Source organism: Phodopus roborovskii, unplaced genomic scaffold (genome assembly GCF_943737965.1).
Source record: "Phodopus roborovskii unplaced genomic scaffold, PHOROB, whole genome shotgun sequence".
In the NCBI taxonomy this organism is placed as follows: Eukaryota; Metazoa; Chordata; class Mammalia; order Rodentia; family Cricetidae; genus Phodopus; species Phodopus roborovskii.
Genome location: NW_026125295.1, coordinates 10,116,108 through 10,134,466, shown reverse-complemented (window position 1 = coordinate 10,134,466; position 18,359 = coordinate 10,116,108). Strand labels below are relative to the sequence as shown.

At 48.5% G+C, this 18,359-nt stretch overlaps 1 protein-coding gene across 1 annotated transcript in view; it reads left to right on the top strand.

Annotated features, from left to right (window-relative positions):
- Ano10 (anoctamin 10) overlaps window positions 1–18,359 on the top strand; it is a 110,257-nt gene that overhangs the window by 4,013 nt on the left and 87,885 nt on the right. Inside the window, exons 2-5 of the mRNA XM_051202817.1 lie at window positions 6,402–6,554; window positions 8,422–8,619; window positions 9,831–9,965; window positions 17,507–17,626. Coding sequence (XP_051058774.1) covers window positions 6,416–6,554; window positions 8,422–8,619; window positions 9,831–9,965; window positions 17,507–17,626 — 592 coding nt within the window. The 5' untranslated portion in view covers window positions 6,402–6,415. The remainder of the gene's footprint in view (window positions 1–6,401; window positions 6,555–8,421; window positions 8,620–9,830; window positions 9,966–17,506; window positions 17,627–18,359) is intronic.

The window sequence follows — 18,359 nt, the reverse complement described above, 5'->3', positions numbered from 1 at the left end:
AAGATCTTCTTTCCCCTGGTTCCCTGCAGGTTGGTCTGTTGAATCGTGGGTACTTTTTGGATATCTCCTGCCAGAGCCGCGCCTGCAGCACCCTGAAGCCTCATGTTCCTGCCCCATAGTTTGGTTCCACCTTTCTGTGTAACAGATGCCTGTTAAAACCCTTGGTGAAAGTGAGCCACGGAAGTGAGTTTAGGCTACGGCTGCTTTTCTCTACATTCCCCATACCCAGCCCGACCCTCAGGGCCGTCAGTGGCCAAAGTGGAGCAGGCATCTCACTGGCAGTTATTACAATGCCTGTCACACCCGTGTCCCCAATGCAGGCAGAGCACAGAGACACCCCTTCCCCTGCCCCAGCCACCCAAGATGGGGACAGGAGAGGCCGAGGCTGAGTTAGTGCTGTTGCAGTGTGGGGACATAAATACTGAGAGAGGGCACTCGCAGCTGGGATGTGGGGAGAGGGAGGGGAGGGGAGGGGGTCAGTGGTGGGGAGCTGTCTGCTGCGTAGGAAGCTCTTCTGGTATACTGCAGCTCTGGATGGCAGGCACAGTTGCCGGGCGGTGAGCCGAGGCACAGAAAAGTAGTTGGTCCTCACAGGACTGCAAGCACCAGGGCCTGCCTGCTTCCTTTCCCTTCTCTCGTGGTTCGCATTGCTCAGTGCAGCCGAGGCAGCCCTGGCACTTGTGATAGAATTAAAATTGTGTGTGTGTGTGTGTGTGTGTGTGTGTGTGTGTGTGTGTGTGGAGGGGGCAGGTGTGCATTCCTGTGCACTCACGTTCTGAGGCCAGAGGAGGGCACTGGGGTTCTGACTTTATCCTTCTCTGCTTTATTCAAGACAAATCTCTCAAACTAAGAGGGTGGCCAGCAAGCCCAGAGAGCTAGGGTTACTGATGTGTATGTCCACACCTGGCTATTTTGTTTTCTGAGACAGGGTTTCTTTGTGTAGCAGCCCTGGATGTCCTAGAACGCATTCTGTAGACCAGGCTGGCTTTGAACTCACAGGATCTGCCTGCCTTTGCCTCCTGAGTGCTGGGACTAAAGGTATATGCCACCACCCAGCTCACACCTAGTTTTTTTTATGTGGGTTCTGAGGATTTGAACTCAGCTCACATCTTCTGATATTACTGTGTGTTTAGTATACATTTTATATGGAATCAATGTGTATAGTTTTCTTAATTGTGTGAGGAGTTAGCATCTGAATTAATAACTAAGTATAATTTTTAATGAATATAGTTGGATCCTATTGAGAGGTCCTGTCATACCACATAGTACATAGTCATCTGGTGGGTGTTTGGGTAGTAGATCGCTTCTTTTGTTGTTGTTTCTTTGTATAAGTTCACAAATACAATAAAATCTGTAATCTGGACCTCTATATTCACATTTGATTCAAAGATCCTTTAGAGACAAATTGTGTTAATATAGTGGTAATTAACATCTAGATACATTTTGTTTAATTTTATTCTTGAGGTAAATTCATGGAAATAATACTGTGATGTTAATTTGTAGACATTTGTATTTCCTATTGCTCGTTTGCTTTCTGGAAGGTGGAAGGTTACAGAGTCTGTCCACCGTGTGTGAAAATGCCTGATTTCCCGTACCTGTACACAAGCTGAGTTCTTCTCATCTTTTAGCTTTGGCAAGGTGGAAACGGGGATGTGTCTTGTTAGTTTTGATTTGTTTTATCAGTGGTCTTGAACATCTTTTCAGATGCAGCTGGTATGCTCTTTTGAGAGTTGTGGTTTTTGTGTCTGGTGGTTTGCTGGTTTTTGTCACCGGTTAATTTCTGAACTCTCCAGGTGAGGGATATTAACACTTGCTTGCCATATGTTGCCAATAATGTTAAGGGTCTGCCTTGGACAATGAGTGGCACATAGTCTCTTAAGAGAGAATAAGTAGTAAGCAATGCTCATTATGGGTTTCTAGGAGTTCTCTTATACCTGCTTTGAAGAGAAGCCTGTTCTGGCTTTCTCTGCAAGATTATTTTATGACCTGATAATTATGAAGAAGGTAGACCATTAACCATATCAGACAATATAGATGTGTACAGCTGCACTGACCTTTGATGCATGTCCGTACACTCTGAACACTTCGCATTTTCTTTTCCGAGAGTTCTCACTCACTCACTTGGAAGCCTTATGGTTATGTGTGATGAACAGAAGCTTGTCATTCCCTAGCCAACATTAGTAGCTGTTTGGAAGTACTAGCTGATGCTTTCATGGAACTTAGCATGTTGGTCTAAACATTCTTCCAGACTTGGATGAAAGGACTTAGTGTGATGATGACCCTTGGTTTCCATGGATCCTCACGTAGAATTTGGATGTATCAGGAGATAGTTGTGTTCTTGTTAGGCCAAATTCATGAGACCCCAAAGAGACCACCAAAGAACTGACTCCATGACGCAAACACACAAGGTTTAATGTGAAGTCACAAGCCTCGGCGGGGATCCCGTCCAGCAAACCGGTGCAGCAGCTGCAGGAAAAGGGTGCCTGGCCTCCACTGCAAGAGGTTTACAAAGGAAAAGAACACAAGCAGGGTGGTGCGTGCTTGGCTGCTCAGGATTGGGTAAGAGTAGGTGATCTTTGGATTCTAGATGTGGGGCCTAGGGAATTTCCAAAATTATTACTAACGGTTGCCCACAAGGACAGTTGTGTCGAGAAGATGTTATTTACCAAAAGTAGTTATTGCCTGACCACCCGGATGGGGACGCTTTGACCGGGGTGGGCACAGTTTGGGTACTCGGAACTGGTATGGTTCCTTGGCTGGAGCTGAGTCAGCCTTCTGCTTCTAAGGGAATTTCTCAAGGTGGCTTTTTCTGAGTTAACTCCCTCCTCTCCAGTTCTCCTTGCTCTTACAGTTCTAGCTTCTTTTCTGCTGCTAGGATAAAAGTCCCTGGCCACAGCAACGTGACATCCACAGCCGAGAGCAGAGAGAAACAAATGTGCCCAAGCTTCCTGCTAGCCTTAAGCTCACCAGCTTTCCTCACTCCTGTACATTCATGGCCCGGCCTAGGTGCCGCCCACAAGGGGCTGGATCCCCCACACCAGTTAATAATTACAAATCTCTCACCACTGTAGCCACAGCCAACCTTATCCAGACTTCCTCAGTTGAAGCTCTTCTCTAAGCAGCTTCTAAGGTGTGGCAAGTTGACATTTAAATCTAATATCACACACGTGTTTCCAAGACATCGTTAGCCTGTAGTCGTACACTTGGGAGGCAGATCGCTGTGAGTTCAAGGCCAGCCTGGTCAACCAAGGCTACGCAGAGAAACCCTGTCTTGAGAAGAAAAAAAAAATCTAAGGCATTGTTATGGAAGTTAGTAATTTGGACATAAATGGAGAAGGCAGCTCTAGTAGGGAGAGAGTGTGTAATTTAAACCCTATATTGGTTTCAAAGGCCTGTTACAGGCCTGTTACAGGCCAGACCCAAACAAAGCCTATACTGTTTTCAGGGCAGGGAGAAAGGCTGATCAGTCCACACCAAGCAATCTGTCTATTCAGATGCTTTGCTGCAAGGTTCATGGAAAGGGCACTGTGGCCGCTGGATCTGTGTCGTGTGCAGGCATGACTTCATGTGCAGGCATGATTTCAGACTTTGGAGTCGTTGACCTTGATGGAGGTATACACAGCCTTCAGGGTGTGAAGTAAGGTTTCAGGCTTGCCCTGGACCTGGGGAATCCCGGCTCAGAGGCTCCCATGGAAAGCGCCCTTGGGTCTAGTTCACAGTTTAAGAAGGGAGACAAAGCATCATGGTTGGGAGGCGTGGCAGTGGGTCACATGCCATCTCAAGTCAAGACACAGACTGGCAAATGCTAGCCTTCAGCTCACTCTCCTGTTGACTTGTAAGACCCTCAGAATGAGGAGTCTTCCAGGTTCGGTCAATACCCCAAGAACTCAATGTCCAGTCCAGTTGCTGCAAAAAGCAAGAGGCTTTAATGAACAGGAAACGTTTGCGCAAACGGGCTCCTCCAGCACGCAGGCTAGGGAGAAGCCCCCTCCCCTGGGCCCAGGTGTTTTTAAAGGCAAACCCACAAGCTTAGGGAGGGGGTGGGACCCTCTGTCCATTGAGTATGTGACCCTTGGAGGCCGGATGGTCTGCTATTAGGGTCAGCAGACCTTAGGGCCTCGGAGTGTGCTAATTAATCTTGTCTGGGCAAAGGAGAGTTACAGCTATCTCTTGACCCTATTTACCACCTGTTGACTCACAGGAAAGGGGGGGCAGTGTGAATTCTTCTTATCTCAGGGCCTTGTGAGAGGAAGCTAGCAAATTCCAAGGAACAGATATTGGTTTCCAGGTTAGTCCATCATTAACATTACTTTTTAGGTCTTTCAGACTCATTCAGGGTCCTGCTCCCATGGAGCCCGCTGTCACCACGCCTTCCCCAACGTGCTGGACTGTTGTCTCCTCAGACTGTGAGCCAGAATCAGTACTTTCTCCCCAGGTTGTTTCCTGTGAGATACTTGGCCACAGTGATGAGGAAAATGACTACTGAATGTACCACAGCCCCATCTATAGAGACGAACCCGAGGGTTACAGGAGCGAGAGGAGAGGAGCACACTGGCTTTACCTGTTCGCTCTCCCAGTGCGTGAGAATTCATGATCAGTAGCTGCTGGAGGGAAATGTTCCGGTGGGCAGTGCAGTTCCACTCGGTGGGTTAGGAAACCGGACTGTTCTGTCTTCCCAGGGATCCCTGGAAAGGCAGAAAAAAGTGTGGGGGAGGTTTGGTTCCTCCCCGGAGGGCACAGGCCTGGAGTTGGAATTCCTGGGATTTAGTGGCTGGAATTTAGTCTGTGTCCGTGTAACAGACACAGACTGGGACAAGTAGTCCAGGCCTGTACAAGGGTGAAGACAGGGAGTGTTCATTCAGTGTCAGACAGCCGCCTGTCAGTGGTGGAGCTCTCTTGGTCTTTGGCCCTTTGCCAGAGCTGGGTGCTGTCTGTATAAAATATAGACGTTCCTACAGTACCCTGCTGTGTTTGAGCCCTCAGACCTTTGTTTACTACCCTGGAAGGAATGCCCTAGGCCAGAGCTTCCCCTCCCTAGTTAGCACATTCAAAGACATTATGCAAACAGCCCTGTTCAGCCCTCTGGTGAAAGTGATGAGAGCTACTCAGCCTTTATCATTGCTTCTCTGTCCCTACTTCACCCGGAATCCCCTGGTTCTGCTGAATTTCTAATTCCATTCAGTTCCCCTGCACCTGCCCCTGGAGGGTGGAAACACTGGTCAAGGTTGTTTTGTGGTAGCTGAGTAGTTTTTTGTTTTCTATTTTTGTTTTTTGGTAGCTTTTGTTATTTTATCTTTGACACATTTAATTCTGCTGGATTAACTGTCAGACCCCAGCATCTACAATGTAACGAACTGGGGGCCCCTCAAGCACCTTAACTCTAAAGAACACAGAGACGTGCATTCATTATACACTTACACAGATACAGGTTAATTAGTTCTTTTATTAAAAACCAAGAAAGAACCACAATAAATTGTAAGTAGTAGGATTTAGTGGAACCAGGTGAGTAGATCTTAGGTCAGGCCTTCCTGGTAAGCCTGGTGAGCACTCGGTCAAGTGAGCCTTTCCCTGCTGAACCGGAAGTCCTGCTTGCCTCTCTGTGTCCTTAACCCGGTTCTGCTCTCCCAGGAAACACAGCTCTTCCCCGTTTCCTTCGACTGTGGTTGCCGTTGTCCTCGCTGCATCATTAGCAGTGAAATCCAGACTTTTTCTTTCAATTATGTGTGTATAGACACAGAGTGCACACCTTTAACCCCAGCCTTCAGGAGGCAGCGGCAAATGGAACACAGCAAGATCCAAGCCAGCCAGGGCTACATTGTGAGGCCCGGTCTTTGTAGATACATTAAAGAGGGAGGCTGGTTGGATCGCGTTAGAATTTATGAAGAGGTAAAATCAGAGGACTACACCCGCAAGACAGAAAGAAGGTGCTTGCGATACTGCTGCGGGTGCAGCTGCTGCACCACTGTGGTCCCTGCCACTGCCACCTCCTCCTTCCCAAGGGGGATGGGAAGCCTCCACCAAGCTGCCAGCTGTGCTTGCTGCCTTGGGTCTGCCAGGTTGTCCACCTTCCATTTCATTCGGGTCACAGACGCAGTGAAGACTCCACCCTTAGGGCCAGACTGCTCCTTACAATTGACTAGTGGACCTGAGTCAGAATTGCTGGTGTGTGTGTGTGTGTGTGTGTGTGTGTGTGTGTTTGCATTGTCTGGTCTTCAGCAGAAGGGGTTGTCTGAGTCCCTCATCTAGTTCTGGCTTGTGTTCTTGCCTGGTGTGTCACTGTTAACATGCATAGCTAGACGGAAAGTTTCTTCAGTGGCTCTGCCCAGTGTGGATAGTCCAGTGACTAGCATATTGCTTTCTTCCTAGGATAACTGACTTTTGCTTTTTGTTTTCATTTCCAGTAAGTTTGTCAAAGATGAGAGTGACTTTATCAACACTGGATACCTGTGAGAGCTCCTTCACACCTCTGGTGGTCATAGAACTCGCCCAGGATGTCAAAGAAGAAACCAAAGAATGGCTCAAAAACAGAATTATCGCTAAAAAGAAAGACGGAGGTTAGAGAAATAGTTATCTACCAGCTTGGTCATGGTTACTTATTGATATGTGTCGGCAGATGTGTTTTACACACTACCTGTCTGGGGCTTGAAAGGAAATCTTAAATTAGCACTAGACTGAAAATCCCCACTAGATCATGGGCCACGTGAATCCTTTCTAAAGGCCATGCCTAACACAGCGCCCAGAGGGAGCTTGGCACATGTGTGGTAGGAGTGTCGTAAGTACTTGTCATGTGAGCAGACACAGTGTGCTGAGCACCACAGTTTTTTTCGATGCCAAGGGAAGGACACATGTGATCTCTGCCTGTAGACACTGCTGTCCAGGTGGGAGAAAAGTCAAGTGAGAACCCAGCTAGTGGATGAACTGTCAGAGCAGTGCACAGTGTGCACATGTGAGCCATAATTGTGGCTGCTAGAATACAGGGAGGGGAAGCAAAGGCTTGGGTGCTTTGGCAGTGCTTTGGACCGGCGGAGATGCCCTCTGACACCGTGACTTAGCCATCTCTTGAAGGGCAGCAGGAGCTTGGGCTGCTGAAAAAGTCAGGAGCTTCCGACAACCGCAGTCCCCCCCCCCCCCCCAATACACCGAGCCACCAGCTGTGCGCTGAGGAACACAGAGCAAAGTGTTAGGGCAAAGGAGGCAGAGCCGGCCCAGGAAGCTCACTCCACCTAGAAGGATGGGGATGAGGAAAAACAGTGGAGAGGATCTCAGGACCCATTCCAGCACTCAGGGAAAGCGTGCGCCCGCCCGTGAGCAGCTGCACTAGTGTGAGTTCAGAACCCCGGGGGCTAAGATGCAGCAGTTTCGCTGGAACAGCGAAAGCAAAGCCAGGTCCAGCGCTTCTGCTGTAGGAGCAGCGGGATCCTCTTCAGTTCTGAAGGAGCCCTGGGGACACCTAGCTGACAGCGGAGAGGGCAGAGTACAGAGAGGATCGTCCAGCAAAGGTACTGACCGGGTCCCCTTATGTCAGTGTGTCACGGGAGACTTACCCAGAGCACAGAAATTAGAGTTACTAGGTGTAGATTGGGCAGTGAGTCAGAAGTTTTGGTGAGTGAGAGCTGGTGATGCGAGTCACCTTGGAGGCTACACCAGGTCGCTCCCGTAGACAAGCCTCCTCGCTTCCACATGCAGGTGACACTCAGCTGGGACTTGAAGGTGTAAGAGGTACACTAAGGAAAAACGCACGGAGCAGCGTGTGTAGGAAGCTGCAGCCCAGTGAAGCTGTGACGCTTGTTCAAGGACAGCCTTGAACTCGGTCCACCTCTGTAAAAAGCATCAGCCAGAGGAACTCTACTCAGAGGAATGGCCTTGTCGCCCACCCTACAATTCGTAGGGGCTGTGGAGATGGTTCATGTAGGACATATATGGCTCAGCAGGGGCTGGGGAGATGGGTCAGTGGAGAAAGTTCTTGGCATGCAAGCAGGAGGACCTCTTTGTCTCCAGGACTGAACCCAGGGATGTTGGTGAAATTCTGTAATCCCAGAAAAGGGGCTGCAGAAACAGGAGATCCCTGTGAGCTGCTGGCCAGACAATCTAGCTAAATTGATGAGTTTCAGTTCAGTGAGAGACCATGGCTTAAATAATAATGGGAACAGTTGAGGACTACACTGAACATTGACCTCTGGCCTGCATGTGCACATTCAAACATGTACATACTCATATGTGCACTCGAGCACACATTCGCACAAGCACAAGTATTAATTTCTGTTACTTTCTCATATTTCTTTTCACTTAGATAACAGATTTAAATTGCTAATATAATTTTGTGTCCTCATACCAAGTAGAAACTCTGTATTTCTATAGATTTTCATTTTTTCCAGGTTTGTGTCTGTTTTGATCCACACCGCACTGTCTTGTGTTTGACAGGTGCCCAGCTGCTGTTTAGACCACTGTTAAATAAATACGAGAGGGAAACACTAGAAAACCAGAATTTATACCTCGTTGGCGCCTCCAGCATAAGGCTGCTACTTGGGGCAGAGGCAGTAGGCCTGGTCAAGGAGTGTACAGATGCTGCCATGCGGGCCTTCACCTATGGAACGCGGCACAGCTTCAAAGGTTTCCATGGTAAGCGCCGTGATCTTTTTCTAGCCAAATGTGTTTGCTGCAGGGAATCGTTTGATGAGATCAGAGGTCTGTGGTGAGATACCCACCCCACCTGCACCTGTTGCACTGACCACACCCATTTCGTGGGGACAGGTGTGGGCGTGACCTGGGGGGGACTTGGTGTGGGGTCCTGGACCCCTGCTCTGTTTCTTACTTTCTGGTTGGAGACAGAGGGCATCTGGAGGCATGCTTGGGACGGGAACCTGCAGCAGTCATCTGTTTCTGGTGTGCTTTCTCCCTGAATAAACGTTCATCAGCCTATCATTTCCCAGACTTATTTACCACGCTTTTGAGGTCTACATAGTACCAATATCTACTACCAATGCCTAAGCTTTGTGGACCTTAGTCTGCACTCAGTTACTCAGTTCTTCTGTTTGGAGCAAAACAGTAGCCCCTGACCATAAGTAAATTAATGGACTGAGTGTATGGGAATCCTTGAGCCATAACTTACCCTCCCTAGAGTAGAGGAACACAAACTAGAATGTGTGTCTTACTTACATTGTTCTAAATGCCAGGAAATCTCAAAAGAGAATATTCTGGAAAGAATTGGGGTCTCAGGCTCTCTGAAGGAGGGCACCTGCTTTTTAGGTGTGTGGGCACCTGTCAGCACTGTTGGAATTAGAATATAGAATTAGGCCTCTTAGTACCAAATCACTGTAGAATTTTTTACCTCAGTGTCACCGTGACCTGGGAAATATTTTCCTCAATAAAAAATTGTGTCTGTCAGAGCTACTGTTTTCTTACAGACTTTGTTCTCCACGATGCTTGGTTCCAGAAGGGAGTGAGGCCTTTCCCATTTAAGTCAGCTTGTCCATCTGAGTTAGAAACATTGTTACAACTGAAGAATCTGCAAGCTTAGCAGCATCACCCCCCCCCCCCATATCCCCATTAAAAACATCCACAATTCAGAGTGCAGCCAGGGCAGCCTGTGCTAATGGACTTCTGGTGCCAGAGAAGCTTTGAAATGGCTGAGGGCGGAGTCAGCAGTGGGAGCTGAGCGGATGTGGTAACCTCATATCTAAAGTGCTTTGCCGGCTGTTAACTTTCCACTCTGTACTTTGGCAGCTCCGTAGGTTGTTTACGGCATTTCCATAACCATAAGCGTAACGACTTGAACATTATTGGTTTTATATTGCTACTAAGAAAGTAACCAGACATTTTGTTGGTTTTAGATAACAACGATGACTTCCTCACCATGGCCGAGTGTCAGTTCATTATCAAACACGAACTTGAGAATCTTAGAGCTAGAGACGAGAAGATGATCCCTGGTTACCCCCAGGCCAAACTGTACCCTGGGAAGTCTCTGAGTAAGTAAGTCTCTGTCCACCAGCGCTCACATGCCTACTCTTAACTCTTTGTTAGCCACAATTGTTGAGAGAATCCACAGCCTCCTATGGTGCCTTTGCTGCTGCTATCCAGGTTTTTGCAGTGTCTAGTTAGCCCGAAGGTCCACGTAAATTAGGCTCTTAATGTTCATTCAGTTCATGTCAGCAGAGCTCATCTTATACCCAGTGAAAATCAGAGTTGTGGTCATATTTTGTTTGTGCTTTAACAAGGCTGATCTCTGTGAGTTTGAGGCTAACCTGGTATACAGAATGAGTTCCAGGACAGCCAGGGCTCTTACACAGACAAACCCTGTCTTGGGGGGTGGGGGTAGGGAATAGAAAAGAAACAAATAAAGCTTGCCTGAAGATCAGAGTGTGGAGTTAGCCACACTAGTTAGCCACAGAGGCCAGGCAGTGGTAATGTGCACCTTTAATCCCAGCGCTCAAGAGACAGAGGCAGATGGATCTCTGTGAGTTCAAGGCCGCTCTGGGCTACACAAGATTGATCAGTCTAAAAGAGAAACAGAGCCAGGTGGTGGCTCCCACCTTCAATCGTAGCAGTTGGGGGTCACACGCCTTTAATCCCAGCACTAAGGAGGTAGAGATAGGAGTGATATGGCTGGGTGGAGAGAGGACTATAAGGAGGGAGGGGATGGAAGCTCAGCGCATTCAGTCTGAGGATTCGTAGGGACAGGATTGCTCCTTCGGGCTGAGGTAGAGGTAAGAACTCGTGGCTGCTGCTCTCTGCTTCTCTGATCTCTCAGCTTTCACCCCCTAATGTCTGACTCCGGGTTTTTATCTATAGGACCAATTAGAACTCCAGCCACACAGAGTGGGTGGGTTAGGCAAGGGCTCATCCTGGAGCCCTGCTTTTGTTCCCTGGGACCTCACTGAGGTGACCACAACAGAGTAAGTTAAGACATCCTAACAGAGGGTGCAATAGGATGAGCATCGGTATAACGTCCCTTGATGGTGATGGTGGCTTCAGGGTGAACGCACGCCAGTGTACACAGCAGCAAGGCCTTGGGGCTCTGGCTCCAGCCTCCCAGCTCTGGGTCACTGCATCTGGCTCTGTAGACCAGACTGGCCTCTGTCTCAGGAGAGCCGGGATCACAGGCATGTGCCTCTGCACCCCGGCTGGTTCCAGCCTCCATGCAGGAGCGTGGAGCCCTAAGGACCACCCCATACTTTCCAGCTGCCTCCAGATGTGCTCTCAAGCCTGTGTGCTCGAAGCAAGGCCCAGGCGAAGGCTGCTGCCTCGTTTGCTGCTGTCTGCCTTCAAGCTTTTGGGAGAGCACACTTTCTCATTTGCGTTTTTTTTCACAGCATTGATTTCTGCGATGTCAGGCCTTCCATCTGTGTGTGGCAACACTGTATCAGTGGCGGGGTCTCTGCCTGCTTCCTCCATGGCCTCTGTGTCCTGGGATGGGGATTTGCCCCTGTGTTTAGGCTGGGCAGAGCAATCCAGCATGAGGAATGGGTTCCTAAGAGCCAGCCAAAGCACCAGGGACAGCCCCTGCTCCCATTGCCAGGAGTCCCCCAAGCTGTATGTCACATACACAGAGGGCCTGGGTCAGTCCTGCAGGCTCGCTGGTTGGTGGCTCAGACTCCCATGGTTTATACTTTTGAAGAGTTAAAACCATCCTTTAAAATGTACACACCATAAAACAAGAAAACAGTTCCCTGGGGCAGTTTGCACAGTTTGTTTCTCTAAAGGGAGACCGTGAAGAGAGACAGTTTTTCAGGGCTGGTTGAATGTTTGTTAGGTAACCCTTCTGTGGCATGCTGTAGTGGCCTCAGGATTGCTATAGTCATCAGACGGGAGACGTTGTTGAAGAGGACACTCCTCACACAAGGGGGTGTTTAGCTGTACCCACCCACATCTTACACTTGTGCTGTTGTGTTCCCATTGCAGGGTACCTGCTGTTCCATCTGCCATCCTATTCCTGACTTTCTAGTGTGTTCCTCTGTCCCCAGAGTGCCGTTAGAGTACAGGTGTCTGTGTCTTTGAGGAGAGACCCGCCAAGCTGTCTTTCCTATGCACGTTGTCTCCTGAGTCAACTGTCTGCAATTTCCCTTTTTCGGCCTAGAACCCACTTTTGGCTCTGTGTGTCTGATGGTGTGTTTTTTAGTTTAGTTTTTTTTCTTTTTTTAATGAAGGAAGTAGTTTATTAGTCCAGTATCCTGTACTAATATCCTGTTGCTTCTTGTTGGCAGCTGCCAGGGTCTGGCATTCCTGCCATGAAGTGTTAGCTTGTGCCTCCCCCCCCCCAAATTTGGTCATTTCCCACCATTTTTAGTCTACTCTGACCCCATTGCTTGGAGGACCCAGTGGGCCATGCTCTTGGAGGCTCCACTGAAGTGGTTGCATTCGGATGGATGCCGTTTCTCTGCAGTCCTCTGTAGGTTGGGCCGTGGAGCCAGCCCCCGCCCCGCCTCGGAGGCCCTGGTACTGTGGGAGCCGTTCTCACGGGAGCAAGCCCTTTGTGTTTGGCCAGCGGCACCGTGTCCACCCATTCAGGGACTTCAGCTCCCTGGACTTTTTGATGAAGGCTGCCAGAGCTCTAACACATTCCTCCTGGTTTACAGGGTGTGACCCAAGAGCTGGCAGCCAGGGGGAAGGCTGACACTGGCTTCTGTCTGTCCTTCTCTCTGTATTGTGTAGGGAGGGGCGGCCGTCATTGGAGGAAGCATTTCCTCAGTTGCCCTGGTGGTATTTCCTGTGATGTAGGGGTGGGGCTTATGTATGTACCGGTTCTTACACACTCACTTTGTAGGGTGTTGATTGTCCAAGGCTTGCAAACCATTTCCCACCTCTTTCTCTCTCCCTCTTTGTAACTTTATTGGTTTGGAGTTTATAGTCGTCTTCCCCACATTGCTTTTGGAGCCTCTCCTTCTGTTCTCAGGGAGTTGAATTTTGGAGATACACTTGCCCAGATCCCCTCCCGTCACCATCAGCTCTTCCCTGTGTGGCACTGTGACTTCCTGTCCTCTCTGCCCTCCGTTAGCTTTGTGTTCTCATTGACCTTGGTTTCAGACTTGTTTTTACTAGTTTCTTTGTGACTATTAGGTATCATAGTTTTTCCGTTGTTTGTTTTTGTCAGGAGCTCAGTCTGTAACCCAGGCTGGCCTCAGATTTGCAGCAATCCTCCTGCCTCAGCCTCCCTAATGCTGGGATTAACAAGTATGAGCCACTCTAGCTCACGTTAAGTGAAGTCCTGCCCCATCCCCAGACTGGCAGTTTGGGGAGGAAGGATGCAGGAGGAAGGGGACCATGTCCAGTGAGGAGCGGTGTTAGCGAGAGGCTCACATTTTGCCCTGCAGTGACTTCTCCTCGAGGCGGCTGTGTTCTGTGGTTTCCAGGGAGCCCCGTCCTTGCAGGGGTTCTGTGCAGCAGGGCCTGACTCAGTGCCGTGGTGCTGGCCTTTCCACGGGTTATACTACAGATGCTCACGGAGTCTCCTGTGTGTCTCAGTCACTCCAGAATGCCAGGCCACCATCACCTGCCCCGTCCAGGCTCAGAGATTCCAGTTTTACCCTCTGCTGATCTTAAAGGTTTTGTTTTGTGGCTTTTAATTTGTATTTGTTAGTTTGGTCTCATAAAACATTTTTTTGTTAGTTTTTATGTTTCTATTTTTCTTTGTTTTTAATTTAGTCTCACGAACAAGTAAGGTGTCAGCGTCCCCACTGCTGCAGGTAACCAGGGTTACCACGTTCTCCAGGTAACCAGGGTTACCACACTCGAACCAACACTTGATTGATGTCCTCTCTAAAGGGCATGTGTAGTCTTCATTCTCTTGGTTGGGAGACACATTCCAGATACTTCTAGGTAGTGCTGCAGGATAGACAGACACCCTGAAGTGTGGTCCTGGTGCTGCTGGAAGCTTCTATCTCTCTTTCACCTGTAGCCATCAACCTTCCAAGTAGGCATCACCAAAGCCTCTGGAGATCCCCCACATCCTGTGGTGGAGCTCACCAGGAGTGCGCTCTTTCTAACCCACCCCTGGCTTCCTGTTCTGTGACGTGATCACAGCTCCTCATGTTTCTAGGTTATTCAGCATGAGTTCTCACCAGAGCTGAGAGATGGTGCAAAGCTTGTGATTCTCCAGAACTGTGATGTGAAGGAATTTCTTTTGTTACAAAGTCAGGGCCTCACATCCTCCATTATGTAACAAAGGCGCAGATTAATGTGCATTTTGACATGTTGATGTCTCTTATTTTGTGTGGTTGCCCTTCAGAATGCAGCAGCAGCAGCTCTAGGACGTTATCTGTGTGTATGACGGGCACAGGGAGTAGAGGGAATCGGTCTCTAAAATCCTGGCCAGCATTACAAGCACAATGACATAGGTTTCAGCTACCACAATTGGGAATGTAAGTAAGAATGCTCAACCATTGACATGTAGGTTTATGTTTTATTGCACGCAGCAAAGATGCACACTGTCCTTGTCCACTCACTTCTACCAAATAAGAAACATGGGAATATCAAAGTGTTTTCTGGAGACGTAGGTATCTCCTCAAGTAGCTTTCTTCCAGTTTGGATGAATATGGTCTCCTTACCCCATGTCTTAGGGTTTCTATTGTTATGAAGAGACACCATAAACATGGCAACTCTTACAAAGGAAAACATTTATATGAGGTGATGGCTTAAAATTACAGAGGTTTAGTCCATTATCTTCAAGGCAGGGAGCATGGCAGCCTGCAGGCAGACACTGTCCTGGACCTGAGAGTCCTGTCTTGCAACAGGAAGTTTAGTGAGACACTGGGCGGTATCCTGAGCATAGGAAACCTCAAAGCCCGCCCCCACAGTGACACACTTCCTCCAACAAGGCCACACCCATGACAAGAAACCCACATCTCCTAACTGCTACTTCCTATGAGATTATGGGAACCAATTACATTGAAACTACCATACTCTGATGCTCAGCAGCCACAGGGGTAAGGGCTGCTCTCTGGTCAGATTCAGGAGGAGTGCCGACTCCCCGACCCCCATCCTGAGACTCCCTTTCGAGGTGAACACATCTGATCAGCCAAAGGCAGCGGTACCATTAACAGTGCCGCCTTCCCTGGCTAAAGTGTCCTGCAGACCAGGCCACCCATGGCTTCCCTGGGTCAGATTTTACTGGTGTGGATTGTTGGCACCCAGGAAGGAGGGAATCTGGCTGAAGGCCCTGGCCCCAATCACCCTCCCATTTCCCTTTCAAGGTAAGAGTCCTTCCTTGTAATTACAGTCAGGCTGACACAGGAGGCTGGGGGTGGGGTGTTAAAGAAGCCAGCCTTTATTTTTAGAGTTGAAACCAGAACCATGCTCTGGCATTGAGGATGATGAGAAGCTGGTAATTTAGGGCTTGAAGCTTCTCCAGGGGCTCAATTTGCTGACCTATTTTTGGAGATATACAAGCGGGTTCTGTGTGCCTGCTGGAGAGCCTTCCACAGTGCAGTCAGTCATCTCTTACAGAAGAACCTGGAACTTCAGTGCCACAAGCTAGCCCAGGGTTTAAACACCTGTGAAGCGGGGTGTGGGGGTGGGGGGTGGCGAGAGGCTGTGATGGAGACCCTCTGCAGCTGTGCACCCAGGCTGAGGGCCACCACTGAGGGCTTGTGTGCAACTGACTTAAGTCATGGTACCCAAAGAAGAGTCCTCAGAGACTCCTGCGTAAAGAACGTACAGAATGGTCTGGACAGCACCCGAAGCTGATGGACCTCACACCGTAAGTTCTCACCCTCGCCGGTGGCACTTTGGACTGGTACCTTCCGGGCATTAAGGGGGCTTTTTCAGTCCATTCCTCCCCCGTGTAGAGCTTGTGTGAGTAGAGCAGTTGAAAGGGGGCTACTAGTGAAGGATGCTTTGTTTTCCCTCCAGTTAGTACAGCCGAGGACCTATCACTGGCCCAGTTTTCCTGGACTCATGGGAAAAGTACCCCAGCTCCCCGGGATGGCTCTTAGGACCGCAGTGTTATGAGCAGTTTTCCATCATCCTGGACCTACAGCTGCATCAATCCCAAAATAACACACAGAGACACTGTATTAATTATGAACCTGTTGGCCAGTTACTAGCGTTTCTTATTGGCTAGCTCTGTCTTAAATAGTAACCCATTTCTATCAATCTAAGAATTTCTATGTGGTCTTGGCTTACCGGGAATGCTGGATCTACATCTCCTTTGCCTCCTACATTTCTTCAGAGAAGAGAGCGATTTCCTGTTTGTCCCTGCTTATATTCTGATTCTGCCCAGCTGTGTCACTTCCTGCCTGTCTGTACAGACCTCCAGACCTCTATGGTTAGCTCGTGGCAGTATCCGCCATGCTAGGTCACTTCCTGCCTGGCCGATCAGTGTTTTATTCATCAGCTAATAAGACAAGCATAGACACAGAAGACCGTCCCCCATCATGAAGACCCCGCCACACTAGTGGGTCACTCTCGGTACCTGCAGCAGAGAGGAGGCTCTGGGTCTCTGCCAGGAGGGCCAGATCTGCTTGCATTTGTCTTTTCCACATTGTGTGTGAATGTTCCAACCATTTTTGTCACCCAACTGCATAGAAACAGAGGGAACTCAATGTGATTTTTGACGTTCCTGTTTGTGGATATGTCTCTGTCATTAGGTCAGAAAGGTGAAAATACTTGGTGTTAACAGGCGCAAAGGGAGGGAGGTTAATTAATGCATTGGTGGCGGCGGGGGTGGGGGGGCAACTTTGTAAGATGTGTTCAGACTTAAAATTCATTTGCTGTTGGCCCTGGATGAGGACAAATGAAGAGGTGAGATGATATATTAGTATGTGTGTGTGTTTGGGGGACTGGAGAAATGACTCAGGGTAAAGGTTCTCGTTGCTCTTGCAGAGGACCTGGGTTTGGTTCCGGGCATCTACATGGTGGCTCACAGCCATCTATTGCTCCAGTCCCAGGGACCCCAATATCCTCTTCTGACCTCTGGGGCTCACATGGTATAAATCATATATGTAGGCAAATATTCATATACATGAAATAGGTAAATCTAAAAGGATAAAAAAATTTCAGCATTATTCACAATGGCAGAAACTAGAAACAGTTATTCTTTAGCTGGGAGACGTTAGAACTGCGAAGGGCAAACTCCTCTAGATTCATGGAAACACTGAGAAGTTGTACATACCGTGGCTCAAACGACCAAGAGCACTGTGTAAGGCGATCCCTGTTTTGTGTTTTAACGTCAGTATATTCGTGCACAGATTTTCAGTGTGTATTTTGACATCTGGTTATACATTAAATTGCTGTTTATAGTGGCTATTTTTATATAGAGAGAAGAACAGAAAGCTTGTGTGCTTCTGATTTATACAGTTTGTATGGTTTAGGATTTTACTCAAATTGTACTGCTTTCATAGTGAAAGATATTTATGTTCTGAAATATGTTGTTCACATTCAGAACTGGCAGGGCAGCTGGACATGACCCTGCGTACTGGGCCACCACCCCTGTACTGGGGTGTCCTTGCCCCGTTTGCTCAAGGCACCCTAAACTGTCCCGTGTTCTAGGCAGCTCTCACGCTTCCTTCTGCAGTGAGGAGACTGCTCACGTCTGGCATCGTGACCCAGGTGTTTCCACTGCACGACACCGAGGCCCTGAAGAAGCTGGAGGACTCCTGGTATACTCGCTTTGCTCTGAAGTACCAGCCCATAGGTATGTGCCGCTCGCTGCCTGTGTCCCACTGAAGAGAGTCCCGATGAAGCCACTGTCCCTGTGCCGTAGTGCCCTCCTGGCCAGTGCTTAGCAGTTGCAAGGGCAAGAGTATAGCTTGGTGGCCTTGTTTGTTAGGAGTAGGTTTTCCCTGCCGGCCTGGTACGAGTATGTTTTTCTGTCCGTGGGAAAAACATACTCATAACACTTGTTCCTTTTAAAATGTCATTAAAGCTTTGGCTAAATTTGATCTACTACATAGGCAGTTCAGAGTAGCCTCTGTGAATACATGTCTTTTTTTTTTTTTTTTTTTTAAGATCTTGTTTGTTCTTAGTTATAAGTATGTAGATGGTGGAATTGGGGGTTTACATGGGTCTAAGTGCTTTCAAAGGCCAGGAGAGGGCATCAGATCCTGGAGCAGTTCTGAGTTGCTTGATGTGGTTTGGTTTGAACTTGGGTCCTCTGGAAGAGCAGCAAGTTCTCTCCCTGCTAAGCCATCTCTCTAGCATGGGTGAATCCATGTCTGCATAGGAGTGTAGCTTGTCTTCAATATTTTGTGTTTGAAGTTTCTATTCCCATGGAGGTGGCCAAGCCAATGTTGAGTTGAGGCAGACTCATTGGCCTTAGACATCTTATCTGAGGGATCCCTCTGTTTTTTTCTGGACAGTTATAAGACACTATGTATTGGTATGCATTAAATGTTACTTTATGGAAAGTTTTGTCACTATTAATGTTC